This window comes from Catharus ustulatus, chromosome 11, assembly GCF_009819885.2.
Source record: "Catharus ustulatus isolate bCatUst1 chromosome 11, bCatUst1.pri.v2, whole genome shotgun sequence".
Lineage (NCBI taxonomy): Eukaryota > Metazoa > Chordata > Aves > Passeriformes > Turdidae > Catharus > Catharus ustulatus.
In genome coordinates this window covers 13,593,009-13,616,253 of record NC_046231.1, presented here as the reverse complement: position 1 = coordinate 13,616,253, position 23,245 = coordinate 13,593,009, and the positions used below count along the sequence as shown (strand labels likewise).

The window sequence follows — 23,245 nt, the reverse complement described above, 5'->3', positions numbered from 1 at the left end:
TTTGAGGTAAACAGTCCTTTAATATCAGCTGCTTCAGAAGCCATGCTGGTCTGAAGATCAAAGCAAGACAAGCTCAGTATAGAATTATAATATTTATTATGAAGCCAACTGACATAGCTGGGGCAAGCAAAAAGGAACAGACAAGCTTTCAGCAAAGCAAAGTTTTCAGGCTTGTTACCATATAACTCAAGGCCATGGATATTCATCTAAACTGGAATCAGTAATTTTTTCCGAGAAAGGGCAGGTACATCTGCAGAGTTTAAAAATTAAGCTTTTTACCATCAAAGTCAGTTACAACTGGCTGCACATCCTCATTAGCAGTTACAGTGCACCTAAGCAATACTGTCAAACAGCTTTACTGCTGCTCACACTGTTACCCAGAATGTCAGTACTTTACAGTGCAGACAGGATCACCTCCAAAGACTGCTTAAGGACATGCTCTAGTCTTGCCTGGAAGATTTCACTTAAATATGACCAACTTGCTGCCTGTACAAACAACTTAAAGCCAAAATGCAAGAGGAAAATCATTGTTTTCACTTCCAGTTTAATCAGCTTTAGAGTTCAGCTTTGCTGACACCTGTCAGACTGCAGCATTGCAGAAGCAATATTCCTGCCATGACCTGGCTTGTATTGATTTCAGGAAGAGATCCAGAAATGGATAGCTTTACTCCAGATGGTGCCATCATTCAGTTTCTTGTTTCAAATGAGGATGAAATACTGGCAGTCTTCAAAAAAATCCCACTTTTTTTTGGAAACTGTATCCCAACTTCAAAATGAAATAATACAAACATATATGAACTTCCAGACATGTTACTGATCAGTAACTGAATATTCTCCCAGTCATTCCCCAACAAATTTTATTTCGGTATTAGTTTAACCTGGAGTATCTTCTACTGTGTAAGCCCTCTCTTACACTCATGAGTGTGTGTCCTTACAAAGACTACTACTACTCACTGTCCCAGTCCAGCAGTTTTGGTCAGTAAAGTGTTCACAAGTTAAAATTTAAAAACAAAAAAAAGTTACACAATTACAACGGCCAAGAAACTGTTCTGCATTGGCTAAGAATTTATACATGAAGATAAGGGCACTGACCTCTATCAGGGAATAAGAGCTTTATGATATCTGTGGTTACAGCTTTCTGCACAGCATAAAACAGTCAATTATGGAATAAAAAATACTCACCAGTGTTTGTCCCTAATATAATGAAATATAAATGCATGAAGGTACCAAGAATGAACCTGGACAATCTTTCAAAATGGTTGAAATTAGTTTATTACTGCATTAATTTCTCATTAATAATGCTATTTAAATAATGCTTAACCTGATTACAAAAATCAGGCGGGTGCATTTAGACTTAGGCTTTACAAAAACGTCTTACAAAAAACCCAAAAGCAATTTCACTTTTTCTTTCTGAAACTGAACTCACACTAATAATATTCTTCCCAGTGCCTCTTAGTGGGTACTGATACTCAGAAGCATCTGCATTTTTCTTTCAGTGCCAAATCATCTGACACAAATTCCTTTAAACCCACCTAAAACCCGACAAATTCTTTTTTCTGAAGAACAAAGAAGCTGTTAAAGCAGGTTTCCTGGGAAACAGACACCATGGCAGAAATAGCGCTTTGCAGCCTTTCCCTGTGCCGAGCCAGATAAAATGCAGAGTTATTTAAAGTAATGCTAAATTATGGACGTTGTCATTAATTACCGATGAGGTTTCATCTCCTGAAGCAAGTGAAGACTAGTACAGAGTGACTTAGTGTCACTTCCAGGCAGTGCCCAAGCACCAGGCACACAGGGACTGGGGCTTTGTTTGGTGAATCTGTTCCTTTTTCTGCTTTGCAGCACCAAAGAGCACCCACGTGGCTGCCACTCCAGAGAGTGGTGTGTGACTGCTGGGTTCAAACCAATTCAGGTAAGAATCTGAATTCAAAAGTGCACGCCTGAAACTAAGAAATAACTGCTCTGGGGTTGAGTTTTCCTTTCTCCAATTTTAGTTTTGCTCTAACCATTATGCTTTAAGAAACACTTCTTAACTATCTGCCACAGCTGAGAACTGCCACACCGAAATTAAATTCTTTAAATTCCACTGACATGGTACTTCAGGAAAAAAAAAAATCAGGAAGTTTAGTCCTAATTTTCTTAAACTTTTCTTTCCTATGGAAAAAGAATCATGGAAGCAAGCTTATTTCCTATTTTTCCCATCTCATGCATGCATTCTGGCTTCAGCTTTGAATTATTAAAGTACAAAAAAGCACTAGCTCACTGAGCTATCTCACGGCTATGCTAAAAGGAAAGTTCAAAAGGAAAACTAAAGCAGTGAGTCAGCATGAGGAAGGCCATTTCCACTACTACTCCTGAACTGCAGAAATGGATTGTGCAGGCAATCCTTCCCAGGAAGGAGAGACACCCCCTACAAATTAACAGGGGGAAAGTGGGGAGGCGGGACGATATCCTTTATTGACAAATCAGGACTTCCCAAGTTTCAAGCAAAAAAAAAGATAATGAAAGATGTGTTCAAAACAGCAGCTAGGAGCATATGAGAAGAACTGTGTTTCAGGTCAGGCTCTGAAGTTTAACTGGGGCAGCAAAAGGAAAAGCAGAAAAGTGGAGAAAGCACAAAGGATTGCAGAAGTGCACACATAAAAATCTCTCTCTATCTCTAGTCTGACATTCTTAAATGGCTTGTGTTGTTTTTCTCAACCACCTTTGTTTTTCCCTGCCCTGAATGTTGGTCTTTCCAAAACATTATTCAGAACTGTAATATTTATTCTGAATGTTATCCATTTCTCAAAGCTGCAGTTTAGCTGCACTGCCATCACATTTTTATATTTTAAATTCACTTAGCCTCAATATGCTGCTTTTCAAAGGAGTACTCCTTCATTTGCACTCAGCCAAGCATTCAGCCTCACTTGCACACCAAACCCCGTGCATGTAAAGATGCATTATTCATCACCCTCATATGCATATGCACATTCCTTAGCAGAAGTCTGGGCAGACATTTTGTCAGCACTCCAAATGGCTTGGCCAGTAGACACAGTGAATATCTAGGCAGGATACCAAGCTGGAGAAACCCCATCAAAACACACTGTGGTGGAGTGGAAAGCATCTTGCAGTGCTTGGGATTTAAGGGGTATGAAGACACAGAGGGGCATAACAGAAACCAAGAGGTGTCAGTGTCTATCACTGCAGGAGTGTGCTGCTTGACAGCAGGAGTGCAAGAGCTTACAGCAAGGGTGGAAGAAAGAAAAACCTGACAAAAGTAAAAACTTGGAAAAGGACAAAGGAAATGCCTTGGTACCTCATGGCACAACAGTCATAACACACACCTTCATATCAAACATAGATGTTTGATACCTTGAAGGCAAAACTTGGGCTTTCTTGCATTTCCAGCCCCAGAAGAAGCACCTTTTTATCAGCTCTGGTTTTCCCTGACAAGAAGGTGGCCAGGCTGGAGGACAAGGGGGAACAGAAAACCTTAATGGCAAGTCCTGCTCTAGGTCCTTTGAATTGTGAGTTTTGCTTTTTAATTGGTCTTATTTCCATGAATAATGTGTTGGTATTTCACTCTGCCCAAATTAGCTCGCCCAAAGCTTGAGAATTGGCTCGCAGGCAGACCGGCCCCCTGCTGCGTCTGGATCTCTGCCTTTTCAGCTGATCCTTCATCTCCAGAGGATATCAATTAAACCTCTACTATATTCTACAGGCTGTGTCTGTTTGTGCCACATACACACAAAAAACTTATTTGACTGGAACAAGGCTTTAGAAGAACAACCTACTGTGGGGAGGTTAGATAACAGGCTTTTAACACAGTAGATGCACTTCAAACCTCTCAGACCTTTGACTTCTTGAGGCTAAGACTAGAATATATCAAGGATTTTAAATGCTCTTGAAATGACATACTGCTACTATGAAAGCTTTGAAACAGAATGCAGTATTACTGAGTGATAGTGTACATTGAGTCTTTAAACTCATTCACCAAAAACATTAGGAGCTGAGTTCTCCCCTCCTCCCTCACCGATTTGATGCTTGGAATCTCAAGTGCCACGGACTGGGGGTAGCATCCATTTGACAATAAAACACCAGAATAGGGGTTTTACCTGTTCAGAGCAGGTTATTAGATTACTTCTGCTAGCAGTTAACATCCACACTCCAAAAGGAAAACCCCATACCAGTAACTAGCACACAAAGATGTTAGAAGCTATCAGTCAAACTGCCAAGTGTTCAGATTCACATCCTAAAATAATGGCATAGCTGTTCCTAGTTTTAAATTAATTCAGTCTGCATTATTTAGCATTTCTAATATTGGAAAGCTGGACAACCTTTGAGAAGTCCCACTAAATCAGTAAAATATTTTCTGGGGAAGACAGCCTCTATAAAAAGAGGTATGCTAATTGGGATTAACCTATATTTAAAAGAACAGTAATCAGAAAGGGACATTTCATTAACAATTTTAATTATTTCCAAATCCCTATACAGGTCATATCCCATTAGCACCAAGGGCTTTTTTTATTTTAGTATACTTGCAGGTCATCCCAATGAACAAGAATTCATTGTCATGGATGGAGAACGTGGCTATAAAAATGTGTCTCTTTTTCAGCCTGAAGTCACAGCAACTTCCATCTCCCCCCATTCCCTATCCCCTTCTCCTCTCAAGGTGAGCATTTTCATGGAGCACTGTGTAGTAGCTGTGATGTAACTCTGTGCTCCAGGGATCACAGCTGCTGTCTGGTGCTTTCAGCTCAGAGGAGCTGAGTTCCCAACACCTTGCACGTAACTCAGTTTTGCTCTACTTATTTAACTGAAATATTTTCTTTAAGAGAATAAACTGTAAAGGTTTAAACTGTAACAGAAGATAAGGAATGTTTTAAGATGATAGTCAATATCTTCTTTCGTTAAACACAGGGTCAGCCTTGCCCAAAGGATTTTGTCACTGCTGGATTAACCCAAACAGTAGAGGTCTGAGCAGCACAAAATTCTCATTTGCTCTGCATGAGACAATAAGATAGAAAGGAAAGGGCTTTTTTGTGTTTATTCATTTGGTTTTGCCAAGAAACCTGAGAGACTTCATCAGCCTCCTAAGAAAAGCCATACATCCAGGCTAGCCCACAGGGGAAGAGACACTTTAAGACCTATGTGTAAGCACAATTGCACCTGAGAAAGTCCCTGGTGCCACATCACAAAGGTTTCCTGAAGCCCCCAGTGTGTTTTCTGTCCCCTGGGTATATTGGCCTAGCATGTGTTTGTGACTAAGTTTCCAGCCAGCACATATGCTCCTCAAAACAGCTTCAGCAACAGCAGCTCCATTGCCTGTACCCATCAACCACAAATAGAATCAATCACAAAGGTTTGATATTCTGCTAGACAATGCATTCTGCTAGTCAGAGCCCTTCCAGAATTAAATAAGGATTTTATATTTCTCATTTTCACAGAGTTACAGTTGCAGAATATTTCAGAGGTGGTTTCAGCAGTGCTGGAATGGCAGCTGTGTACAGTGCAGCGCGTGACTGTGCACAGCATTTAGAAAGACAGAGTTACCTCATTTTCCTGGGTGAAATCAAGAGCATCTTCCCCTGATGCAAGCAGAGAATGAAGAATCCTTTGTTTAACCTGTTCCCATTCAACCAGCATTGACTCTCGGTGATACTCCTCAGCCATGGCAAAAGTCTGTTGGTGAAGAACAAGAGCTAAGGAACATACAGAAACACCCCCCAGGCTAACTCTGCTATTAATAGACAGGCCCAAAAATGAAACAGAAAATAGCAACTACATAAATCAACCAGGTCAGTCCTCAAGAGCTAATAGTGTGCAGCATATTATTTTAACAGGCTTTCTGTTCAGGTACAAGGGGATTCAGAAAGTAGGTGTATGTGGAGTTAAGACAACTCTCACATACCCCCAGCTGGTAAAAGAGGGAAACTATGTCACTTCCATGGCATGGCAGCACAGGAATCTAAGCAGGCTGAAAATCAGCAGGCTTCCTTCTTTAACTTAGCAGCACACACACAATATCCAGGTTCATTACTGATATGTGGTTTGTTGAGATTTACCTTCTCTAATGACTACCAGCTTCTCACCTCCCTGGAGGCTACAAAGGTCTAACTTGCTGCACTCTTAACAAAGATGTGTTTATTGCCCATAATAATTTTCAGGTTTTTACCGGTGTATTTTTCTTTTAAAAAGGAAATAGGATAAAATAAAAATCAAAATATAAAGGGAAGTCTCATCAGGAATATAACTTGGGAAAGCACACAGTAAAATCATATTCCAAGAAAAAATAACCTTTACCTTTAAAACGGCTGCTGTGCTACACTGTCTTCAGATCCAATTGGGGAACATATGGGAGGGAACAGCTTTTCCCTCAGTAAGGGAAATATTCCCTTATTTTGCTAATAGCATTAGGATAGAGAAGATGCTTCACTACCTTTTCTGTTGTTGTTGGGGTGAGACTAACAGCCTCAGGTATACCAGGACAGGAAATAGGACAATTTCCACTAATTCTAAATAGAGAATAAGCTCTATTGTGTCTTCTACTTCTTTCCTTTTCACACAGCTCCGTGCTGAACATGCATAACTAAATGTCTTGGTTGGCTAAGTTTTTCATTTCATTGCAGTTCACTGTTAGGATATTGTCAATTAATGAGCAAAACATTCCTCAGAATAAATGAGTTGATAAGACACAGTGATATTTGGCAAACATTTCATTACAGTGCACACATGCAACTAGGGCTTAAGATTTTTGTTTCTTTGTTGCATTATAAAATTCACTTTTTATTTTCACAGCAGTATACAGGTCTTCCCCGTACATTCACTATAATAATTTCAACAGGTTTTAAATATGCTTCAATAGTTACAGCATAATTTTATAGAATTGAAATAATTTAGTAATGCTTATGTACTGTTTCTTATCATTTGAAGGTTCAGTTCTAAACCTGATGCCCCCAGTACACATGGAGGGAAACAATCATAAAACGAGTACTAGGAAGTATGGAATGACATTTCCAAGAAGGAGCTTAAGACAAACAACAGGAAGCATTTTTCTATGCTGCATAATTCAGTTGTGAAAATCACTGTCCCAGAACATGACTGGTATCAAAAGCACAAACAGATTCAGAAACAGGGTTAGATGAATCTCTTATCAGAAAACAAGTTGCTGCTCAGATGATATTCAAAACAACTATTTGTTCAGAGGTGAAGATACAGGAGATGAAAAGGGGAAGAGGAAACTGTCTTTTTCTTACAGACTAAGTACTGATTCCTTTCAAAGGAAGAAAACAGGACTCTGCAAACCTCTCCTGTTTTTGCTTTTAGGCAAAAACAATGGTGCTTTCTTCCAACTTACCCTCCTCCTAGACTCTTCAATGGCAGACAGCAATGCATTATCTTTTTCATTCTTCAGGAATCCCTGCAGAAAAGGAGAAACAGAACTTCAGCCATAAAATTCAGCCTTGCACTAACATCAGATACATACTGCAGTACTCAGCTATTCCAGCTCTGAGAAGTGCTCAGAGCTCTCTCTGCAGTCCAGTTCCAAGAAGTTTAAAGGTCACTTTACTGCACCAAAGGTACAGTAAGATGCCCATCATCCATAGCAATGTGAAAATGCATTAAATCCTAGTGAAATGTCCTGCTCCTGTTCTCTTTTATCTCTATGTCCCAGCATCTGCTTCTTCTTGTGTCGGAGCCCACCAGGGTTGGAGTCATCGTGGCAAGATGAGAAAAGACACACACATCAATGTGATGCAGGTCTAATCCATTTTATTGCTTTGTCTGTGTACATTTATAGAGAAGCACTATCATGCCATACAGAGCACACGGCCTTGCTCTCATTACACTTGGTACATTGTTGCTAATCACGAGAAAGCACTGTACTTTCTCGTGGCTGTCCTCTAATCTCACATCCTGCCTTGCTGTCACTCGGCACATTGCCTGACTTCTTGATTGTTACATCCTTGTACTTTCTCATCTCTGTCTTCACAAGACTGAAGCCTTTCACAAACGTGCAGTACAACTAAGGCCCCAACATTCTTGCTCTCCATTTGAGGGAGCTGGGATGAAGGCTGGTAGGAGCAATAAGCCAAGATAAGATTGTTGGACTTGAGTATGCTGAAAAAAATTAAACAGGATTTGACTTGGCAGCTTCAGGCAGAAGTGGAGCTCTTGGAGGACCGATACAACTGTGAAAAAGTGCCTTAAAAATAGTCAGTTGAGGAAGGATGGAAATAACTAAACAGTTGGAAAGCATACAGAAAAAGTTTACCACACAGCTTCTCTCCATGAATACTGCCAGAGTGGGTAAAGAGGAAGTATTGCATTTTTAATTCTCAGTATATGAGTAAATCTCAAAGAGGTCAGGTGTGTGTGAACAAACTGATTTAGATGAGCTGTTAGCACCTTATCCTAAAGGTTATTTTATGACCTATACTAGGAAATATAAAATAAGGTTTTAACTTTAAACAAGTAGCTGTGAGGTAAACTTCAGTAACACACACAGACAACAATCAGGATACGTTTATCACATTTTAACATGCATAATCTTATTTTGAATTTTCACTGTTACATCACCAGTTAAATAAACCAAGCTGATTTGCATGCTCAGACGTCAACTTAATCATTATTCAGGTCATAAAAAAGAAAAAGAAGCTTTTGTATCCCTCTAAAGTAATCAGCTATAAATTATCAACTCCATTAAGTGCTGATATCTTAAAAGTCTATACACTTACTCCACAGCTCTAAAACCAAAAGCTGCTAACAAACCCAGAGAGAGGGAACTCAGTAGACCATGCTTTATCCCTTTATAAAGACAAAACACAATTGCAGCAGTGTCCAACTGAATTTATCAGGAATCAGGACAATTTTGTGCCTTTTAGTCTCCCCATCTTCCTGTAAAGAATTCCTGGTTTTGACACACGGAGATTTGGGCTTTTGGAAAAATATATTTATGGTAGGTCTGAGAAACTGCCCTGCAGCAGTAATAAATACAACCACAAGTATCACAGAGTGATACTTAGCTCTGGAAGGTAAGGAGTAATTGAAATCTCCCCATTCTGAAGCAATCTAGCACGACACTGTCACATAGGTGTGCTGCACGTTTCCTGCTCCCCAGCACCAGCATGTGAAATAAAGGGCATTGCACTCTCTCCTTCTGAAATATGTAGAACAAGAATTTGAGGTACATGGGACAGGCTGTGACCCCCTTCAGCTAGAAATAAGAAGGTGACCCCTTTCTGTACACCAGAGAGAGAACAAGCCGCCATCCACCAAAGACGTGTGGTGCAGCTCCGCAGAAACAGCCCTTGAATTACACACGGGACAGAGCGGTCACTGCTACCCAGCCTATTCTTCATTTCACCAGTCGACAGGGCCTGCTTTATTTTTAGACAATGCCCACAGAGGAATCACAGTAACAACCTGAAACATGGAAGCTAAATCCAGATCCTTGCACACGTCTGGGGACCAACTCTTACAGCAGCTGTCACTGAGACAAGCGCTGCCGCAGTCACCTAACTGGGCCAAGACCCAGCCTCGGCTCTGGGCAGGAGAGGGATGGAGACGTGCCTTGTAAGGCTTGTCCCTGCCTGCATAGAAGAACTCTGGCAGGGCAACGAATTTTCTGGGTTTCTTTTTTTTTTTCCCCCCATCTCCAACCTAAAATGGAGGAAAATTACCTGGAATTAAAGCAAGCAATGCTTCTAGACCTTCAGAGCACACACCAGTGCGTGAGCAGAAGAGACAGACGCGTTTCTGATGGCAGAGATCTGATGCTGCAGAGAACAGTATTCTAACAACACTGCTAATTTCACAAGCAAAACCAGCCCAGTGTCTTCAAGTTGCACACCTAAAGCTATGGAGATGTGATGGAGGGTGTGAGCTTGCAGAGGTCCTGGATGCCTGGCTCCCTCTGTGAGCGCAGGACTCCTGAAAACCCCAAGAGATACAAGTCCTACCTTTCCTGCCCTTGGTCTTTCCTCTTCCCTTTCAGGGATGTGTGCCCTAGCAGGTACCTGCCTAGAAATGTACACAGCAATGATAGCAATCAACAGAGTAATTTAAGATGTGCTTGAACTTCCCTCGATGTCAGTAAATCCAGGCTGAGTATCTTAATGAAACCGCCCAGCTCCCAGAGAGTTCTACTACATCCGTTTAAGGAATCACATTACACCAAATGCCAATTAGAGGATGATAATCGTCTTTTTCAATCTCAAAAACTACTTCTTTAGAAAAATAAAATCCTCACACATTCCAAATAACATCTGTAATGCCTCACTAAGGAGAAATACATTTTTAAAAGGTTGCCCTATGTCTTGTGCTAAACATTATGACAATTTCTGCTTCAGTTAATTACAGACTAATTGTTAAACCTCAGAAGAGGGAGTTCCAATAACTGCTGCTGGAGTTCCTGTTACTGCTTGTGTCAGCTGCTCCGACTTAGGCCAAATAAGAGCTCCTCGGGGTGTCACTCCAGGCTCTGGTGGCCAGAATTTCACCCTTTAATAAAGTGAGGTGTGTCCAGCTGGCTGCTGGATTCCCTGGATTTATCGCATTGCCACCTAGTGGTGCACCACACTTTGATCGCCAGGCATGATTTCACGGACATACATAAATGCACACAAATGAAAAAGCAGAGCCCCGGAACAAGGATGGGTAGAAAGATGGCAGAGATGCACTTCACACTGGAGAATTTTTGTCCTCAGAAATCCCAGGTCACAACTTCCAGGGTTCACGTGTCTCTGAAGAAGGCTGGGCTGTGAACAGTGCTGGTTGTGCTCACCAGATACATCTGCCCTGGAAGCTTTCCGCAATCCCAGAGGCAAGGTTTGACTTTGCCACGAACGCTGGCAGGCTGTCACAAGGATGCGGAGGTGCAGCGCTCAGCACGCACCGGGAGAGCGCGACCCACAAAGCAGGAGCCGCCCTCCCGGGGGAGATGCTGCTGATGTACAACGAGTAAGACACTGCTTCACATTCAGCATCCAACGAGAAAAGCGGGAGGAGAACAGAGATTATTGTTAGGAGACAAAAGGCTATTTCGCAGAGGCAGATGGCAAAGACAGGAACAGCCAACATGAGTATTGCTATAATCTCAGAGGTGAAAACCACACCTTGCAGCTCTCCATGCACAAGCTCTGCCAATGCAAGGGACCCCAGTGTAGCCTGGATTTTGCTTGAAAATGAAAATCTTACTTCCCCAAGGCAGGTTTATGCAAAAAGCCCACAGAGCCTTAATGTCACATCACTCTGCCCTGCTTTAGTGAGTGGTTTTTGATTTTCCTCTCTGTTACTGTCTGACTCCCACACATCCTTCCTGCATCTAGTTTGGAAGGGAAGCAGCGTAACTCTTCTGCATCACCAGTTCTCTGCACCACTCACCACTGAACGTTTCCCACACACCATTTGTACAATATCCGATGCGATGGTGTTTGCAAAACAGGGACACAGGCATAGAAACACACCCACTCTCACACCTTCAGGCTCCCGCTTCTCAGTTAGTCTCACTTACACTTACATGTCTACTGACTCTCAGCACCTTTCCTAAGCACATTCCAGATCCTCTTGGATCTCCTATACCTTGGTGATCTCACAGTCTCTCCTTTTTGCTGAAATCCAGCCTCACTCGATGATGGTTTGTAGAAGTGGGCCCACATTGGAAGGGAAGGACAGGACTGCTGGCAGCCTGTGCTTACTCCACTACTGCCTCTCATCTCAGACAACCACTAACACAGGCTGGTTTGACAGCAACCAGCACCTGCCTTGCTCCAGCCTGAATTCCAGCAAGACAGTGTTCCAGTAGTTCATTATCAGTACAAAAGGGCACACGTGCACACACCAATGGTCCTTTTTTGACAGGAGACTCAAAGTCTCTTCCATTTACTGCAGTAAATGAGGTTAGTAAACTCTCCTGGCTGAGAGAAGTCTCTTAATTACTTTCATCAGCCAGGCCATACTTCTAATACTTGATCTTAGTATTCAAGCTGTCAAGACAAGGAGAGTGTTGCCAAATAGTATAGTGAGGCTTTGGACGTTGACAGCAATGGGTACTTTTTCACTGGCACAGAAAAAAGAAGAAAATGAAATGAACAATCTGGGACCATTTCAAGTCAATTGCTCTTTGATTAAAATATTTCCAAGTGCTGGATTTCCAGTAGATTTCAGTGAATCCATCAGGGACAGTTAACAAAAAACACTACTTGGCAACTCCAGGTGAAGCACCTGAATTTATTACTTCTACTAGCAACTCTAAGAAACAATTTGCTAAATACAATCCTATTGAAAACACGGACACATCTGAGCCTACTCCTGAGGTGGTAAACCCTGGCACAACCCTCCTGGCCATGCTCTCTCTAGAAACAGAAAATAAAGCAAAAATACCTGGCACTTTTAAAATCTAAATTGTTGTTTGTGCTGACACAAGCATCAGTGCTTGTTGGCTGGTTTTAAATAGATAGGGCAAAGGGTGAAGAGCCATGGCCAACTATTGTGTTCCTGAGGATGGGGACACAGTAGCGTAGCAGGGGCAGTATTTCAGTCTATACACTCTTCCCTTTATATGTGTGACACCTGCGGGTCTTGGAAGCTTCCATAGGTCTCTCATGATTTGTTTATCAGAAAACATCAGGTCTTTTGGGCTAAAGCCATACAGAGAAGCAGCTTCAATACACACCCTGGCCTGTGCAATACTGTGCCCTTCAAAGCAGCAAGGCAGATCCCAAAGATCAGCGACTAAGCACAACGAGCCAAGAGCATTTGTGAAATTGGCTTCCACCTTGGAGAGCTTCAGATAGCAAAACTGCTATGGGGTCAAAACAGACTGAGGGCACAGAGGAAGACAACCCAAAAGAAGGGTGATTCACCAGTCAGTATCACTTCAAAGCTGCATGAGAGGCAAGGAACATATCACTGTACACAGACAAACAGGTCCACTGGAAAGGACCATCTGAGGAGTCTCATCCCATAGCTGTATACATTGTTTAGTTTAAGGATTCAGCAATACAAATTTCCCTAGCCTAAGACAGCTGTAGTTGTCAAACTACAAATACATCTCAACTTCCTCACCATCATGTTTAGAGTGGGAAATTAAAACATTTTTAATTCCCTGTTGACTGAACAGGAGAAGCAGGGAAAAACCAGAAGGTTTTGGAGACTTAAGAGTCCGTTGATCAGAGACTTTCAAAGCAACAGCCATGTTGAAGCTGAAAAGGGAAAAGCACATAGCAATAGCTGGAACACAAAACTCTGCTAATACAGCCAAGCACTGGGCTTGGGGAAGATCTTCTTCTCTGGTGCCTGTCTTCACACGGGTCAAATCACATCCCCCCATGCACTGTGAATGTGCTACACACTTGCAGTCAATACTCACACTCAGCTGGTTTGAGAGTCAAGCTAGCAGAGTTCTTCCCCACCCTGCAATCCAATAGCATTTGAGTGGCAGTAAGTCATTAAAATATACAAAGCCTGGCTTCATCTCTGCTTCCTTGCATGACTAGTAGCAATTTTAAAGATTACTTCAGGGTTTTTTAAGTGGCTTCCTGCTCCAGCAAAATCAAATTTTGCAGAGCTGCAATACTGTCTTCCTTTCATGATGGAGGAGCAGCAACCTGGGCCTCACCCTAGCAGCAGCAGAGCTGATGCACCCCAGGCTGGAGCCCACGCACAGTGCAGAACAAGAGGGGCACCTCCAGCTGCCCACAAGGCTCTCCCTGGGGCTGTGTGCACCATGGAGGATGCACAGCAGCCCCTTTCCCAGAGACAAGCGCTGGGGAGGAACAGGTCTCCCCTGTGCTGCCATCGGCACGCGCTGATGCAGTGCCAGGTTCAAGCACAGTCTTTAATCTGTGTTACAGAGCGAGCCTTAAGCAAATGTTTACAAAGAGCTCTCTGCCGCAGGTTAGTGCCCGCAATGCAAAGATCTGGTGTTCTTTTCTGTATCATTTTACTGGTTTAGACTGTTTGATCTGTGAAACTCATGCAGTTTTCACAGTAATCTTAAGATGGTATCCAGGAACATTGGATTTTGCCGTGTTGGATAAATATCATTATTCCTTCTAGCCGTGACAGGAGAAACTCAAACTGCCGAAAGGAACATTCCTTGGGAAAATCACGGATCAGCTCTAACATAAGCAGGGGCAGATGGTGCACGCTCTTTGACTTTTGCTGGGCCTGTTTGAATCTGGCAAGTGAAGAGTGGAAATGTGTTCCTCAGACACACAGGCTTAAAGGGAAGAAATACAAACACCTCCTAGCACTCACTTCAGCCAGGACACCATCCATTAAGCATGGAAGGTTCACATCAGAGCATCAGTTCGTATCAAACCATCCCCAGCACGGAGAGGCACTGCCACACCCCACACCCAACCACAGTCCTCCCTCCACAGCACATCCACAGCATGTGGCTGGCAAGGAGAGCACAGGTATTCTGCAGTGCATAGAAGCAAGTTTTACCATGAAACATACAGGGAGCACAGCTTTATCATACTAGAAATGTCTAGAAAAATAGCACTGCTCAGATTTCCTGCAGGAATTTTGTGCCAGGCACTCAGCAGCGCCAAAATCGAACTCTCTGCTATGTGGCACTGCTTGTTCCCTGTATAAATGGAGATCATCACTGCTGGCAAGAAACATGACTCTGCTTAATTTTAGTTTCTTCTAATCCAATGCAGGATGCTCAGTGAGTTCATGTGCTGTGAGATTTCAGTATTTTATTTAAGATTGTACTTACATGTGGGCTTAACTCCTAACATAACATGAAAATTCATTGCAGTGTTCCTGTGTATTTTAGATTTTACAAAATATGTCAGAGACATTTCCAAGATTTAATAAATCCAAGTGCAATTAAAATGAGTGAATTAAGATACTTTAAAAAAACACCACAATATATCAACCATTGCAATATATATAATTTATATACTACTTACACAGCGTACCTAATTATTAAAATATTAGTAACAATCCATACTATTTGTTCTGTCTTCCCTCTCCAACACAGTGAAACCAACGAAACTTCAATTACACAAGTTAGTTTCTTATTCTCAGCTTCTAAAAATCGTTGCCACATCATGTTGGGCTGCACAGCACATAGGAATGCTGTTTAGTAGGTTTTTCCAAAAATCACAAAGACTTTAATGGCATAAGGCTAAGATAATACATTTTTTAATCCAAACTTTTGCAGCAAAGTTGATTAGAATGAGGTTCTCTTTCACATACAACCACCAGCCTCCACTGCACACATAATTTTTGACAGCAATTGTTAATGCAACACAAAAATAGTGTGAACAGTGAAACTTTCTCTAGTGATCCTGTCTTTCTCCCCTCTCTCATTTTCCTTCTCCCTGTGATATAACTGGGAATGGTTCAACAAGAATTCCAGGTCCTATCAAGGTACAAAGCGCCAAGGAGATCTGTGCAATAACAAAATAGAAAGTCTAAAATAGCCCTAACCTGCTGAGAGGTCATGCAAAGAACAGGAGGAGCAACAATGAAAAAAAAAAAAAAAAATCTAGAACTAGAAAGATATTACCATCTTTAATTTCTTAATTTTTTTTTATCAGGAATATAAAAATCTTGGTGTTTTATTAATTGAATAAACATAAAAAAGGAGAACTAGAAAGAAGGTAGACAGACTCTTGCCAGCCAGCTGTAGCAGTAGGAGACATTACTCAAGGAGCTCGTCCAACTGGCTAACATTGGTACTTTACACTGAAAATACCTCAGATGGTGTTCCTGTTTCTCGTAATCAAGACAAAGAAACCAAAATGCCACAAAGGTAATTTAACAGTGTTACCTCACTTGAAATTACAACTTCTTGAGTGAGGGGATCTCTCCACACAGATCAGGCCAGCAGGACCAGCAGCAGGACTCGCAGGAAGCCCATCTCCTGTGGCACCAGCATTTCACCATCAGCAACGGCATCAGCACAGAGCGAACACACTACACAGTCTGAAACCTGAGCTCATTCGCCAAGTTTACAAATACATGGCTCCCTGTTTTTCTTGACATTTTTGAATGCAGAAGGATGACCTTAGTGTGGGGCTTTGTTCAGTGCCATGAGTGGCTACAGCCTCTCCCTTGCGCTATACAAGTCCTTGCATTATGATCGCGATTAAAAACTACGAGCCTACAAAAATTGCAAATGCATTAAGAGATCCATAATCAAAACAAAATTCAAAGCTTTGCCTCTTTTTTGGAATTTAAGTAAATTAAATTATAAAATAATTCCAGTGGGCTTGAGATCCACAATGCAACCCCGTAGCAAAAATATTTATAGCATGCAAACAAACATAATTTCTGATCATCCGCTAGAATAAGTGGTTATACCCGCTTCTCCGGTATCATGTTTTTTAAGGGAATACTGTGAAAAAGCCTACAGATTTAAATGATTTAATACCTTCATTGTACAGTCATAACTAAGGCTGTAATGTAATACCTCTTGCTGGAAATATGCTCACATCAGGCAGGACGTCCTCAAATCAAGCCATTGAAACCAATTTCACTGATGACGCCATTTTCTTATTTCTTTCGCTGCCATTTTAGCATCGTGGTTACTCCACATTTCCTCAAGAAGTAGCTATGCATTCTCCCTGCTCTAAGAGGAATAACACAGTGACAAATGAAACCTGTACGCTGAATTTCTGCCCGTGTCACGTTCCTGCATGGCAGGGGCAGGGACGAAGCACAGTCGCCACTGCAGACCACACCTCAATTCCCTGTACCGAGAGCTGGAGAGGAGTGTCCTGAGAAGGTGCAAGCTGAGAAACCAGCCACTGGAAATTCATGGTCACCACAGGAAAAATTGATACAACTGAGGAAAGAGGAGTGTCCAGCCCTGTTACAGGAGGTATCTGTATGAACCCCACAGAAAACACTGGCTAATAAGGGAGCAGTTTGGAAAAAGGCAAAAGGCATAAAGGAGGCACACAGACAAGCTTGCAGTGTCTGCTGCTGGACTAACTGTACATTAGCATTAACATACAGGCAACCACAAAAACCCACTTAACCTGGCAGCAGAAAATCCATTTCTCAGGATCACATCCAAAAGCCAGTCATCCCAGTCAATCAATAAAGTATTCCTTATCCCGAAATGACATTTCTGATGGATCACCAGCAAGGGGGGCAAATTATTAAAGAAACCTGCTACTCATTAACACCCAGCCTCCTCTAATTAACTTCTAAAAATTTTATTGCAGTCCTTCAGTCTCTCTCACCCCTTGTTAAGTGCTTTATCCTTCTGCTTGCCTGACTAGGAACATGTAACCTTCCTGTTTGTAACAAACAGGGATGCTCTCAGGATTTTTTGAAAACCAACATGACTGACATCTCTTCCTTCACAATTTCAGATGAGCAGAAACAGTTAAATACCCCCAAGTTAGTCTGAAACTGTAGGTAAAAAAAAAAAAACAGTAATGAAAAAATTGGTTCTCTTTACCTCCTCTGGATTCAAGCAGTGAGCTTGGCAGCACTGAGTCTGACACTGTCCCTGTTCTCAGGCTGACTCAAGCGGAAAGATTTCGGCTGCCGTGCCCCCATCCCACAGCTGAAAGCCAGCATACTGCCTTCCTGAACGTTCCTTAGGAGCAGGAGTTATCTTTGTGCTTCATGAAAAGAAAAGCCAAGCAGCATCTTCCAGCCTCCATCTGCATTTCAGACAGAAAGCGATGCAGGCAGCGAGCGCTCATTGCCTCGCAGGGACAACGCCTGGTTCAGACATCAAAATCCTGTCAGCACTGGAAATGCGACAACCAACTTACACCGGGATGCAAACCCTAAACCAGCATAGGTGGCTTTCCCCAGTGCTGTAGCTCCACAAAGGGGGTTCCTGTAACATTTCTACTGCAGCTTGAAGTCTCTCAGAAAAACCCATACAGGGAAAGGAAACCTTTCCCAAGTTAAATTTACTTTATTTCGCTGATAATGGCTAACATGACAAAGAGACAAGATTACATTCACTGTAGTGTGAAGAACGTAAGTTGTTGTTTTTTTTTTTTCAAATACACATTGGAATGTCAAGAAAATGTGCAAATTTGAAGTTCAGCCCTCTTAAATAACATGAGATGATTTGGCAAAATCATCCACCTGAGTTAAAAAAATAAGCCCAAGTTAGCTACCCCATTCTTCCTCAGTATTTGTAAATAAATCATAGCTACTTTGTTCACCTAGTAGCTATTTTCAGCATGACACCTTATCCCCTAGAATAAATATAAATATTTTACTGACAGTGAAAGCAAGCAATTTGGAGTTCATACATGTCACGGTATCTTTAAATCCTCAATTTAAACATGCCACGGTCTTTAGAAATGGTTTTTCTTTACTACATTACTGATACATTTCACAAAGTTAATTATTTAAATTACATATGAATTATTAATTGTAGATCATTAAACTAAGAAACAGAAGCCTGAAATACGCCTGTTATAATTATACAACTTATATTTTAAAATGTTAGACATTAAAGGACTCAGAGAGAAAAGCATATGTCCAAATTCTCCACTGCAATAAACATGTTACAATAAACACTTTAATCTTTTTCAGCTTATTTCTCCTATTGTGTAACAAACCTAAGATTTAAACTTTCCAGACTTGGGGCATGAGGCCGGTGTGCTGAGGATACACCACAGACAATAGGTTTCCATTTTTCTCCTCTGGCTGTACTCCACCCTGGCTAAGGAACTGTCTAGCAGTGCATGCCTTTATTTGCACCTTGCATTAACAAGGCACACAAGCTTTCGGACTTTAATGTAAATTAAATGTCAAGTCCAGATGCTGCCAACAGATATCACAGAAACCCCTGCTATAAGAGACCTGCAGCTAATTATTCATTACACTGGCTCAGTCCTTTTTTCATACATTAATTTATGGAGCGTAGTTGAAGTCTGTCTCCCACCCACTTCAAACAAAGGAAAATAATTTGCCACACTGTACTAACTGCAAGGATAACTGAGCCATCTCCCATACAGGGTCAGTGGGGATGGGATGGTTTCCTTCACGTTTTTACACGGCCAAACCACACATTTCATTGTCCTTTACTTGATTTTTTTTCTGAGCTGCTTTGTGGAAAGATCCCCCCTTTGCACAGGTAATCTGGTTGGAGAGGGGCAACTTTTTGACCATGCTATGCCACTGTTCCACATCTTCCCTCTGAGCATTTCTCAGTTGACAAAAGGAAGAGTGCAGAACATGGCAAACAGGCACCTTAATATTTGGGGAGGGAGCCCCAAAGGAGGCAAATCACTCTACTGCAAGAGCCCAGGTAACATCCCAGCACAGTATGTTTTATTAAACTGCTTCCTTTCATATTCAAAAATAGAATTGAAAGGAAAGGAGAAAAATCAACCCACCCTGTACTTTTGTCCCCATACCAAAGCCAGGCAGAGCTCCCAGTTTCATGCAGCCTCTAAGTCCCCAGATCTGAGAGTATTAAATGAGCTGCCACCCACCCAGCTAGTCACGGCCACCACATTTATATAAATGTTAATTCCCTGATTGCTTCCCTTTACTTTGACTTTACTGGATTAACCCTTTTCATTATGTATCCTATTCACTGGAAAGAGAGGTGGGACCTAGGCAGCAAACTCCAGTTGACTAAGCAAATATGCTTCACCACCTCATTTAAGAAATTAACAAAAAAACAGCAAATCTCCAAGTATCTTCATTTGCTTTGAAAGAGTTGTAATATTTTCTCTCTTTTTTTTTGGTCCTACATTTGAAATCTTCACTTCAAAATAAAATTAAAGAAAGTTTAACATGTCTTCTAAATAAATCATAAGTGCATATGTAAGAACAGGAGAAACAGAGTGGACCAACATCTCTGCACCACAATGAAAAAGAGGAGAAAAAAAGCCATAATCAAGTAGCATCTTGATTTTTTGTTTAAAATACTTCCATAGACTTTTCATAGCCTAGGGAAGAGAAAACAGGAATAAAGGCATTCAGAAAGTTATGCTACTGCATTTCTGCTTAAATGAAAAGCAAAGTCAGCAATGTCAAGAGGGTCTTTAAAAAGGCAACACAAATGAAACCCAAAGCAGCAGACGCTGGACTGCCCCACCCAACAGCTGCTCTAGCAAAGAACATGAGAAGGTAAAGGCACAGACCTTCCCGTTTCTTTTCTGTGAGCAAAGGACCTTTTCTCCAGAACTACCCACCTGTTCTCTTTAATTGCTCACCTACAAATTAAAACAGCCTGCAACCACAGTACAAAGAAAAACCGCCATAAACGACACCTAAAGGAAAACTCTCTCTTATCAAAGCAAGCTTTTTACCCTCATTTTGTATATTTTAAAAGATAGACATTCCTACCTGTAGATCTCAGTACTGAGGAGTTACAAACCTGTTAATGCTGGCTGTAACTGCCACACTTCAGCTGCCTGGTATTTAGGCTTACACATCTGTATCTATCTCTTAATGTTCAAGTTTTCTCATCTTAAAAAAAAATATATATATAAATCAAACCTGTAAGTCCTGAAATGGCTGAGACAGTCAAGAGTCCAGCAAGACAATAAGAAAGCAGCTGCTTTCCACGGCTGAACACCACTGCCTGTAAAGCATCTATATATTTTTTCCAGTGGTGCTTTATTCAAATTCTAGGGAAAGCATCAGTCTGAAACCAGTAACTGATGGGAGTAACAGTTTATAGGTTACAGAAGGATATTTTATTGTTAACGGACTGTACCATGTAGGAATTAGGAGGGGGTGAGGCGGCAGGCAGGCAGGAGGAGAGAGATGCTACTATTTTTTTTTCCCCGAGCCACTGCAATTACTCTGATGTGAATTTTTGATGACTTCCGACATATTGCATGGTTAATAATCGTTTCAGCTGTCATGTTTGGTTAATGTGGAAAATGCATTTGCTGCATTGTGATGCAGCACTCCAGCCACAGATTGTAACACCAGTTGTGAAGCTATTCCCTTAACTGAGCTGCATGAATTTGCACATACCATGAGGCTGAAATAAATGGTAGTTTGATTTTTGTACAGCAACTGAAAGCTTCTGCCATTTTAGACCTGCAGAGCTGTTGGTACAACTTGTACAGACAGATAATTTTACTGCATATTAATTGGTGTTAGTGCTCTTTAAAGGGGAGCTTTGATTCTCCATTGTTTTGCTGTTTGGTTATTTAGCAGTTAGACAGATACTATTTATGTTAAACATCGCTCCTTTTTGTAGCTTTACACAGGTTATTTAATTGTAAGCATATATACATCAATGAAACTGTCAGCACTACAGAAATGCAGCCTTGTTATTCATACAGGCTCAACCTACTTCTTCCTCCATATGATACTTAAGAATGTGTGTATATATAACCTTGTCTTACAAACGATTGCACATGAGGCGTGAAAATACAATGATTGCACGTAAGGGGTGAAAATATGCTGCTTACAATCAAATGAGAAGAATTTTATTTGCAAAGTACCACTTCTTCACCTACACTTTAAACATCAAACGGTAAAGTATAAGGTTACATAAATACTCGCTTGTGCCTTTCACTGTCACCAATAGAAAAACAATGCTGCAAGCAATCATGCAATTACAAGAGGAGATGTAAAACGGCAGAGATGAAACCACGCTAAGAGCCAGTCACCCGATGATTAAAGTCAGGCCAGTGTATTCCAGCAGTCAGGTGATGGTGCCATCATTACAGTGCAGAAAGCCACGGAAAAATCGAGAAACAGACCACCCCCATCTTCAAGAAAAAAATTAGAAGCACCAAAGGAATAAAGGATGCACTTGCTAATATGCCAAATGTACAACCATGAAGAAGCATTTCACAGAATGTGTGTGTAACACTATCGGGAAGTTACTGTCACAGGTCCCAAGTGCACATTTAATCCACAGTGCTAACCCAGCTCCAGTCTGCAAACTGCTGGTGACACTCCCAATTTCAAAGATCATTCTTTTTAAATTCCAGAACAGTTCTGCTGCCACATTACTTCATTTCACAGTTCAGTAATTCTGCTCACAAATGGACGTCTCGAATTTGCAAACAAATACAGGCAAAAAAATCCAGACTTGGGATGGCTACATTTAATGAAGAAGAAAAAGCTATCAGGAGAGTTTTACTGTGCATGAACACTGACATACCTGCAGAATCACTACCAATTCATTATTTCCACTTCTATTTAAATTAAAACAACACTGTAATGTGTATATTGGACATGAAATATGAGAAAATACGGTGCAGAACATTTACGTGCTCTGACACTCAGGCTCACCTACCCCAAAGGCATCACTGCACCTTGCACAATTCAGACTTTCACAGGTGGCAGAATGATCTTTTACAGTGTGTTTTGGTTTTTAAATTAGCAAACTTTATCCTAAAGGTGATTTTCCTCAAATGACTGAAAGGAGCAATCCCTCCCTGTTTGTGATCAAATGAACACCAAATATCTGAATCCTCCTACCGGGCATTTCACGGTGGAGAGGACAGCTCCAAGTCCAACATCTTTAGTGGAAAACTGCAATCAGTTGCAGGGAAAATTATTGATCACAACCAGCTAAACCCCATAGTGCAGGTAAAGTCCCTTTTGGTAGAGGAAGGTTAATACATTTGCAGGGATAATTTAGCTCTGGCATTCCTCCTGCATTTCTGAGCATCCATGTCTGGCACCATCCCTGCTACTGGGCTTACCTCAGTAACTTGCCACTCACCTCACACACACTGCTCTGGCTTTGATGGCTTCTCTCCCTACTTACCTCTAGTTTGCATAACCCACTAGTGGTGCAGAGACAGAAGCACTGAGGATACACAAGAGCTTTTGCTTCCTAGTCGAACTTTGAAACAGGTAACAGTACCTGGAGAGACAATCTACTCTCTAGGACAGACAGCAGCCTCCCAGGGAATTTCAGGAGCACAATCATCCATCTGGAGCTGACTAGCCACAACTTTAAAGATGCTGCTTTTATCAAGAGACATTCTCTGTTATTTTCTGACCATGTAATGCTACTGCAGAAGATCCTTGCAACTGCAGATCTATGCATTACAATCACCACAATATATATCTGTATTTTGTTTTACATACTGCATACAGTGAAAGCTTTCCTGGTATAGCTCAGCACAGCACTGTCTCCCATTACCTATGGATTTCTTAAAGTAGCAGTTTTGAGGGATATGAACAGAAACTACCACCCCAAATGGCTGTTAGTGTAAACAACTGTGAGTGCTAACCCAGCTAAGATGTCGGAACTGCTATCTGTTTCACCGGCAATCAATTTAGTGGAGCGTTCAGTCAGCTCACACATCAATCACTCCTGCACTCT

At 41.4% G+C, this 23,245-nt stretch overlaps 1 protein-coding gene across 8 annotated transcripts in view; it reads right to left on the bottom strand.

Annotated features, from left to right (window-relative positions):
• The window catches only part of NUP93 (nucleoporin 93), a 78,517-nt gene that overhangs the window by 23,061 nt on the left and 32,211 nt on the right, over positions 1-23,245 (bottom strand). For 5 of the 8 annotated variants that reach the window (XM_033069821.1, XM_033069825.1, XM_042779631.1 and 2 more), the window contains exons 4-5: positions 7,340-7,402; positions 5,536-5,664 (exon numbers count right to left, since the gene is read on the bottom strand). In XM_033069821.1, coding sequence (XP_032925712.1) covers positions 5,536-5,664; positions 7,340-7,402 — 192 coding nt within the window. Of the gene's footprint in view, positions 1-5,535; positions 5,665-7,339; positions 7,403-16,417; positions 16,650-17,416; positions 17,710-20,439; positions 20,592-23,245 lie in introns of those variants that run through there. The other 3 variants (XM_033069822.1, XM_033069824.2, XM_033069823.2) reach the window with 3 other exon arrangements.